General features: G+C 39.8%; 1 protein-coding gene across 2 annotated transcripts in view; it reads left to right on the plus strand.

The window, feature by feature from the left end:
• The window catches only part of acsl3a (acyl-CoA synthetase long chain family member 3a), a 77,911-nt gene that overhangs the window by 23,484 nt on the left and 44,503 nt on the right, over positions 1–9,924 (plus strand). For both annotated transcript variants that reach the window (XM_037973411.1, XM_037973408.1), the window contains one exon: positions 4,592–4,769. In XM_037973411.1, the coding sequence (XP_037829339.1) occupies positions 4,592–4,769 (178 nt within the window). The remainder of the gene's footprint in view (positions 1–4,591; positions 4,770–9,924) is intronic.

The raw sequence follows: 9,924 nt of genomic DNA on the forward strand, positions 1-9,924 counted from the left end.
AGAGTGAGAAAATGTCTAAGGAATGAAGACGTGTGTTGGTGCCTAGTTTTAAGAACAAGGAGTTGAAGCACCTACAGGGGAATGAAGTTGATGAGCCACTCAATGAAGATCTGGGAGAGAGTTGTGGAAGCTAGACTTAGACAGGAGGTGACTATTTGTTAGCAGCAGGATGGTTTTATGCCAAGAAAGAGCTCCACAGATGCTGTCTTTGCTTTGAGGATGGTGATGGAGAAGTACAGAGAGTGTGAGAAAGAACTGCATCAAGGATCGGCTCTGAGCTTCTTGTTTGCTCTGGTGATGGACAGATTAACAGATGAGGACAGGCAGGAATCCTCGTGGACTATGATGTTTGCAGATGACATCATGATCTGTGGTGAGAACAGAGAACAGGTGGAAGAAAACCTGGAGAGGTGGAGGTATGCACTTGAAAGATGAGGAAAGTCAGCCTTAGGAAGATAGAGTACCTGTGTGTGAATGAGAGGGAGGCAGGAGGAACAGTGAGGCTACAAGGTCAGAGGTCACAAAGGTGCAGGACTTTAAGTCATGATTGGGTCGACTGCCCAGTAGAACAGGGAGTGAGGTAAAGAGGTGAAGAAGAGAGTCCAGGCAGGATGGAGTGGATGGAGAAAAGTTTCAGGAGTGATTTGTGACAAAAGGTCATCAGAGGTCCAGCACAGGTTGAAGGATTGGGAGATAAAGTTAGAGAGGCCAGACTGAGATGGTTTGCACATGTGGAGGAAAGGGACAGTGGGTATACTAGTAGAAGGATGTTAGAGATGCAGCTGCCAGGAAAAAGACAAAGAGGAAAGCCAAAGAGAGGACATGGAGGTAGTTGGAGTGAGGACACAGAAGACAGGTAGAAATAGAGGAGGATGACTCGCTGTGGCGATCCCTGAAAGAAAAAGAAAAGAAGAAAGTTTTGAGCAAGTCTGAAGTTAGTTTTTAACTAATTTTTTAATCAAGCAGAAAAAATATTGAAATAGTAATTTTGAAGAGAGCACAAAGGTTAAAAAATCAAACAAAATGGAAATTAGTAATTTTCTTTTTTACTGTGACTATATTAGCATTCATTGGCTGAATGTAACCCACATACCAACAGCTGAATATTTTAAACCATTTATTACATATCTAGATATTTTCACTAATATTTCATAACTGAAAATTAGCTAAGAGATCTTTAAGTAAAAAGAAAAGCATTGAAATATATTCAAAATTGCCACTGCCTGAGTCTCTGTTTGTTTAACTTTATACCTAATAGAGCTCCAAGGTGCATTTCCAACAGAAAATGTATTGTCTTAGTAAGAATTGACAGCTGCACATGTGGAAATACTGCAGTTTGTGTTCAGTGCAGTGAAGGAGTATGTCACCAGGTCGCTCACTGGTTTGCTTTTAGGACACCAACAAAAAGCCGCTCAGAACACTGTCTGCTCGATTGGAAAACACTGGACTTTTATCTAAATTAAGTCTGTTTTGTGCTTACAAATCTGTATTTGTAACATAATGTTTGTTTTAAAAATCCAAGGCAAAAACAAATAAAAAGTAGTGAAGAAAAGAAAAACTAAATTGGACTTGAGTAAATCCAAAGAAACTGTATTAGGAACTGAATAAAGAAAGCTAAAATGCAAGAACAGGTTTGAAAGTGAACAGATATGCTGATGAACAGACAAGCTGTCAAGTAGAAGAAATAGTAAAATAATAAAAACTATATTGGTAAAAGCTGTTTTGGTCACATCATGTAATAAAAGAACACAATAGTCCAGTTTTTGTTTTGATCTGTGAGGCTACCTCTTTTTAAACCTGCAAGATTTCTTATCCAGTTTTTCTCCTGAATTACCTAACTAATCCCATCAGCCTGATGGTGCTAATCCATTTAAATCTCACTGTTGAAACACATACTGTTGCTGGATTACAGGCATACACCAATTTGTTTGTACCCTTTCGTAAAAGAAAGAAAGACCCAAAAAGGTCACTGAAGTAATTCTAAACTGGCACTAGTAATAAAAAGGAAACACAATACTAAAATTCAACTCATGACATAATCATTGGTTTTGAAATTTGGTTCACCAGAATTATTTTAAAACCCTAATGAAACTGACCTTGACAAAAAGCATGGTGACAAAACTTAATATTTTGTTCCACAACCTTTTGAGGCAATCATTGAGGTTCCTTCTTTAGACTGTATGTTTCAGCTCCTTCCAGAGATGTCCAATAGAATTGAGATCAGGGCTCAGAAGGCCACTTCAGGATAGTCCAAGCACATTTCACTCCAGAATGTCTTGATAGTCTTGAGATTTCATTGTACCCGCACAGATTAAAGACACCCTGTGCCAGATGCAGTGGAGCACCCCCAGAACATAACCAAGCTTTTTAGTAAGGAAGTAAACTTTATTTATATAGCACATTTCACAGATACAAAACATCACTAAGTGTTTAACAAAAAACAAAATAACTAAAAACTATAAAACCATACATAAATATAATGACAAAAAGCCTACCCGTATTTTCACGACCATAAGGCGCACCGTACTAAAAGGCGCAGTCTCAGTTTTTGTGTGCCATTACTGTATTTAACACACACATAAGGCGCACGTGATTATAGGGCGAGGGTTTTATTTACAATCTACGCCCACGGTGTGACTCACCGGGATGTCGAAGGTGAGCGGCACCTCGTCCATGTTAGTGATGTGGCTGGGCTGGATGTGTTTGCTGCAGTAGGAGCGGAAGATGACCAGCTTTTCATTATAATCCGCTGGAAGTTTCTGCGCTACCGTAGTTCTGGTCCGGATGGAAAAATGGCACCGTTTCATGAAACGAAAGCACCGAGATGGACCTCCTTGGAAATGTTCAATTTTCATTTCTTCTGCTAGCCTTACTGCTTTTAGTCGAATGGTGACCGTCGAAACGCTTCTCCCACTTGTTCTTTGCTCGATGATCCACTGCTCGAGTCTTTCCTCCAACTCGGGCCACCTCGCCTTATTTCTGCAGAAGCTCAGCTGCGTCTTCTTGACCTGTCGGAGCTCATTTTTCAGCTTCCTCCACTTGCGAACCATCGATTCATTAATCTTAAATTCTCTCGCGGCTGCTCGATTTCCATGTTCCTCCGCGTAGCTGATGGCCTTCAGTTTAAACTGTGCTTCATAAACGTGTCTCTTTTCCATTTTCAGAGTTGTTAAAACAACGATGTTCTGCATAACGCACATACCTGTTCTTTTACGTATATACAATCTACGCCCACACTTCCCCCTTTAATGTTCTCATGGTGTTCTCTACTACGTCTGCCTTACAACAACAACACACGCACACACAGGGCGCACTGCACTACAGGGCGCGCCGCACATTTTGAAGAAAATCTCAGACTTTTATGTGCGCCTTATGGTGGTGAAAATACGGTAACTAAAAGCCTGTCTGAATAAAAATGTCTTAAGATGTTTCTGAAAAGAGTCAGTGGAATCTAAGCAGCAAAGCGACAAAAGGAGAGCATTCCAGAGCCTATGGGCCACCACCTGAAACACTTGGTCTCCACGGGTTTTATAGTAGGTTCGAGGTACCACCAGCAGTAATTGATTGGAAGATCCTTAAGGTCCTGGATGGACAGAGAGGCTTCAGAAAGTCCGATATGTATTTGGGAGCCAGACCATGAAGTGCCTTAATTTTTAAATGACTCCTCAAACTTACAGGGAGCCAGTGCAGAGAAGCCAGAACAGGAGTTATGTGGGTTTTTCTATGGGTCTTAGTTAATAATCTTGCTGCAGCATTTTGCACAGACTTAGGGCGAAACAATGAGGTCCTGTTTAGACATGTAAAAAGGCTGTTACAGTAATCTAAACGAGAAGAAATAAAAGCATGAACAATCATTTCTAGATCCTTCTGTGACACAAAGGATCTCAGCTTTGAAATATTTCTTAAATGATAAAAACAATTACAAACTAATGTTTTGCAATGAGTGTCAAAAGACAAAGAACTGTCAAAAATAACACCCAAATTTCTGAGATTATTTTTTTGCCGAAGGAGTTAGCCTGATTTCAGGGATTTTATCATCAGGGGCTATGACAAGAGTCTTGGTCTTGTTTACATTTAACTGTAGGTAGATGTTGTTCAGGAAAATTTTTATTTCTGACAGACAGCTGCCTAGTTCAAATAGTTTGTAGAGCTCAAAGGTTCAAAAGGAGCAGTACAACTGTATGTCATAAGCATACAAATGATATGATATATTACTGCGACATTTTAAAATATCTCCTAAAGAATATAAATACAATAGGAAGAGGATAGGGCCCAAAATTGAACCTTGGTGTACCCCACAGGACAGCGGTGCAACATCAGAGTATGCCTGATTAAAAAAAAAACAGTAAAAGACCTTTCAGATAAATAAGAGCTGGAACCAGTTTAAAACAGAGCCAGAAATACCAAACATATCTCTCCGTCTATTGATAAGAAGTGTGATACCAGTTCCTGTGGTTAAGTACAAGATGGAAAGAAGGGGGTGGGGTTTTCTGCAGTATGTAAACGTCTCTGTTTTTACTCAGGCTTTGGTTCTCATCATTGACAAGATTTTTCTTATTCTTCCATCCTCCACCCTCACCCCCACATGCAGGTAGTACTGGGTGAGTACCGCTGGCTCTCCTATAAGGATGTCATCACAGCAGCAACTCAGCTGGGCAGTGGCTTGGCATCATTGGGTCAGCGACCAAAAAGCAACATCGCCATCTTCTGTGAGACACGAGCAGAGTGGCTAATAGCTGCTCAGGCCTGCTTCATTTACAACTTTCCATGTAAGTTCTGGATGTCTGTTTTAAGGTAGACTTTACATTAACCTTCATGTAAAATGTGCTGAAGGGAATTCTGGAAACTTAAAAGCTGCTTTTAACTTTTATTTCAGTCTTTAACTTTACTCTCACATTTAGCAATAGTTCTACAAAAAATAATTGTTCATGTATCATGAAAACCTGGTGTGTAGGTCCAAGCTTCAAGGGTTATTTAGACTGTTACAGCAGCCAAGCGATCCACACAAGTAAGAAAGAAGAAAGTGTTATATGTTGCCGTCATTGTACCCATACAATGACAAAATTTGTTCTCTGCATTTGATCTATCACACATGTAGAGCAACAATTAGGGATTAGGTATGTTGCTCAAGGACACTGCAACATATGGGCCTGGTGAAGAATTGAACCTATGACTTTCTGGTCCCAAGACGGCTGCCCTACCACTATGCCACAGCCATCCAAACCACTGCAGGAAAAGATAATGTATAAAAAAAAGGTCACAGTACGAAACATTACATAAAAACAGAGTGCAAACCTAGGCCAAAGCCAGAGTGTCAATAAAAAGTAGTGTGCTCCGGATCATGACCTGTATCACCATCAAAATTGAATCAATTGTTGTTATTTTTCTGTGACAACCCCAGTATTTCTTGAAAATGTCATTCAAATCTTGCTGACAAACAAACATAGATAGCCAAAAACATAACCTCCTTGGCAGAAGTAACAAAAGGGTTAAGGGACAAGGTTTTAACAAAGGAGTTACTTGCGACCTTGACCTTTGACCTGGTGACTTTGAAATCAAGTGTTAGAATCTGAGTTTTGGAATTATGTTTTGTCTTCATGTTTCAGTTATAGTTTATTGTTTGTGTTTTGTCTCTTCCCTGTGCCTCAGCCAACATTCACTTTTCCTCAGTCACTCTCTCTCTCTTCCCCATTCTCACCCATCTACACCTGCCTCTAGCTCCTTAATCATCTCACCTGTGCCCACTTCCACTAATCACCCTCTGCCTTTAAAAACCCGGTCACTTCTCTCACTAGCTGCTGGTTCATTGTCATTCTTTGCCTCCCTGATGTGCCATCCTTCCGTTTGCTCATGCCTTCTCGTCTCCCAGTGGTTTCTCTTGTCTCAGGTCTGTTCATGTTTTGTTTAGTTAATGTTTTTTGAATTTAGTTTAGATTTTGCTGCCACGTCAGCCTTTGTTTTGGGTTTGCCTCTTATTTCAAAATTTAGTTTTTTACCAACATGAGTCTGCGCTCAAGGTTCTCCTCCTTCACCCCAGTTCATGACATCAAGAGGCAGCATCTTTGACCAAAATGTCAAAGGAAACTGGCGGAGGTAACAGTTCTACATTCCTATGTTATACGGTTGCAGAGTTAAAGCACAGGATTACCACCAAAATTTAATCTCTTGTTCCTTGTACCATGTTTGACATTTCCTGAAAATTTCAAGAAAATCAGTTCATAACTTTTAGAGTAATCTTGTGCAAAGATGGACAAACAAACAGACGCTCCCGAAAACATAACCTCCTTGGCGGAGGTAATCACTTTACAGGAAAACCTACTGAACACTACCACAGTAAGAAGTAGCTTAGCTTCCTCCATAGGGTGGGCAGGCTCAGCCAAAGACATGAAGTGAGGAGCTTTGACCTGTGAGCTTAAGAGTTGCTACTCCTCCCCGTCGAAAAGAGTTAGCTGAGGTGGGTTGGGCTTCTCATTAGAATACCTCCTGGATGCCTCTCTGGGGGAGGGGGGGTTGCCCATCCTACTGGGAGGAGACCCTGGGCAGATTGATTCTGGAAAGAGCTACTTTATGTATGGGTTTACCTCCTGGACCTGCTGCCTCCAAGACCCAACTATAAATAAGCAAAAGCAAATAGATGAACCGTTGAATGAGTGAATGGATGAAAGGTACACAAAACCTTAAATCGACCCTTTAAACTTACTTCATTATCTTAAATTTGTGTAACAAAAACATTTCAACTGATTTTGGGTTCCATATATTGTACCTTAAGTTTTGTTGTTTCCTCTTTAAATGAATGCATTTAAAGAATCTTTGCTTTCAGTTTTGTACTGGCCTCTTCTTCACATTCAGTAGAATGCATGAATAAAACAGATTCATTAAAAGAATACATTTTTTTGTACTGTTCTGCAACCTTGAAATTAACTCTCTCATCCTCGTTATCTGCTTGTTTTTTTCATTGATTGATTCCAATGTGTTTAAAATCAGCTGATTTTTGTGCAGTTGTGTATGCATGTTAGTTGTTTCAGTGGTCAGCATGCACAGCCCAACTGAGAGAAAAGGGGGTCAATGTGCCCCCTCTGCTGAAGCTTTTTCTTCTTTACACTTTCTCTTTCACATCTGTTTCTGCATTTCTGACAGTAAACTACTGTATGTAACAGGGTAAAACTGATAAAGCTAGACGGTGTTTCTGAATAAGAAACTTTTTCAAAGAAAAACTGCTTGTTGAGAGCAATAGAGCAGCAGATTTCTGCCCTTAGCTCTTCTTTGCTGATTTACTTTTTAATATGTTCTGTGTCAGTGGCACTTTATTTTCTGTACGCTGTGGTTTAAACTCCATTAAACTGTCATGCTTTTTTAAATACTGTCAGAATAAGCCAAGAAAAGCTCCTTATGAAACGTCCTTTTCTCTTACAAACACAAATAGCTTGGGGCAGTGCACGAAACTTGGTGTGGAGTGGGAAGAGAGGAATTAAAGTTCCGAAAGAGAAACAGAGGGGAGGACGAGGCAAGTGAGGGGTGATGGCGTCAGAAAAGGGTTGAGAGAGTCTATGTGAGCATTTGATGTTGACAGAGGCATAAGGGAGTCAGCCAAAGGCCCCCAATAAATCCAAACATTTAAAGGAGAACTGAAATTAAATCTCAAAATATTGACGTGGCATGAATGTCATTTAGTGAAACACCTCCACAAAACATTCCAGAGACTCACTTCTCTGACCTAAAACTTAAATAACTTGTTTTTAGCATTTTAGTCAATAAATACCTAAGTGGAGTGATTTGGGGGGTAGAGTTGCTGTCCTGGGTTCATGACATGCGCCGTGCCCCGGCCGGCTCCAAATAATGCTGAAGAACCAAGAATGCAGTTACTATCCTATTGTTTATTAGTGAAAATGGAAGATGAGGCCTTTTTGAATACAAAGAAATGCTTTAAGACTTCACGGGAGCAATGGATATGCAACCATACTAATATGAACCTGAACCAACAGCTGGATCTCCAGAATCAGATGAAAACTCTTCAGATTTGGATTCTGATGATCACAAGGACTGTCATGGCCGACAAAACAACGAGCAGAACAACTAAGTTAGGAATGTGGAACGGTGAGAACCAATTACTCTCAGATCATTGTCATGACATCAGCACACAACACTGCAAGTCAACAAACCAGCAGGAGAGAGCTAACGTTGCTAACTCATTGAAAACGGGAGCGCGCTTGAGAGAAGCGTTTATGAACTCTCACACCAGAGTAAACTAATCAACAGCAGTTTCAAAGTATGACATTTGTTTAATCACACATGGATTGTCTATATTTTTTCATCACTAACAAACTGATCTTAGGCTGTCAGGCGTGTAGGCAGCTCATACCTGTATGACACGAGCGCGTTCAGGCTTGAAGTAAGCTCCTCAGTTCTTCATCTCCTTCTCTATAGCGACATCCTCCTCTCCAGTTGCCTTTCTTTTAAAATTTAAACTAGTTGGGACTGCTCCTGGCAAAAGGTCCTGCTTCTTTGGCATGAAGCCAGTCCACCACATTAACGAGGGTCAGAACTTGCAGTACTCCTCTTTGAAGTGGTCCAAACCAGAGTTCTGATAGTAATTCCCAAATTGGAGCTTACGTATCCAAATGAGTTGAAGTTTGAAGTCTGATGAAGGTTTTTTTATCTTTCAGAAGCTGAAAAATGAAACTCCAGAGGTATTTTCCAGCTGGTTCAAACAATTAATTGCATTACACTGAACCATGTTGCACAGGTATTCATCCACTAACTGCTGAATTGCTGAATGCTTGTGAACCTGAGCTGCTCTACAGACATCACACATCAGGGTGGTCACGGAAAAGCCAAAAAAACAAGTGTTTTTCAATGTTCAGTATTCCTCAAATTAATAGAAGGCGATCTCACACGGTGGAGAACTCTCCCTCTCTCACTCATAGGACGAGTGTGTGCTATTGAAATGATAGTTCTCCCTAAAATAAATTATATTTTCTCTATGATCTAAGTTAAGCCATCCTAGACTTGGTTTAAAAGTTTAGATTCTATCATGTCAAAAATTTTATGGATATCAAAACCCACATGGATCAGTTTAAAAACATTACAAAAAGCAAATAAATTTAGGAGAATTGGAACTTCCAATTTTTTATAAATACTACTTGGCACATAGATTACAATAAATCTTAAAATGGAAAACTCCTTCAGATAGTCTATGGATAGAAGTTGAACAAACACTTTGTAAGGAAATCTGTATCTCAGATATTCCATTTATCAGCCCTTTAATTAAGTAGCATGGCTGTTTTAAAAGCATCAATATCAGCACAACTTTGACAGCCTGGTGGGAATACCTCAAAATGAACAAGTCTTCAATTCTCGCATTTAGACAAACCCCCATTTAGAACAACCCAGACAACCTGCAAAATCAAAGGGCTCTTAACTTTTCAACATGGAGTAGCAAAGGGATAAGTCATTTAGATAATATATTTGATGGAAGAGATTTTGTGCCTTTTTATGTTCTAGAAGATTCATATGGCATAGTAAACATAAGATCTTTGAATATCTTCAAATAAAATCTATTATCCAGTCCAAATTTAAGCATAAACAGAAAAACATGGAACTTCCTTCAGTAATAACTAGCCTCCTTAAATTATAATCCGCAAAGTTACTCTCAAAAACCTACATAAAACTCTCTGAAGTGGATTTAACTATCTCACTTTCCATCAGTAGTTGACTTATCTACTGGTACAGATCCTAACGTCTGGAGTAACATTTGTTTAAATGATTTAGAATGACCCCAAATGCCAACCTGCAGTTTATACAATATAACATCCTGCATAGAATTCACTACACAGGACAAAGGATGTTCCAAATGGGTTTCTCACTTACCAACAAGCTGCATACCTGATAATTATCTACATGCCCTCTGACACTGCCCACCCGTGT

This window comes from Kryptolebias marmoratus, linkage group LG2, assembly GCF_001649575.2.
Source record: "Kryptolebias marmoratus isolate JLee-2015 linkage group LG2, ASM164957v2, whole genome shotgun sequence".
NCBI classification, from domain to species: Eukaryota; Metazoa; Chordata; class Actinopteri; order Cyprinodontiformes; family Rivulidae; genus Kryptolebias; species Kryptolebias marmoratus.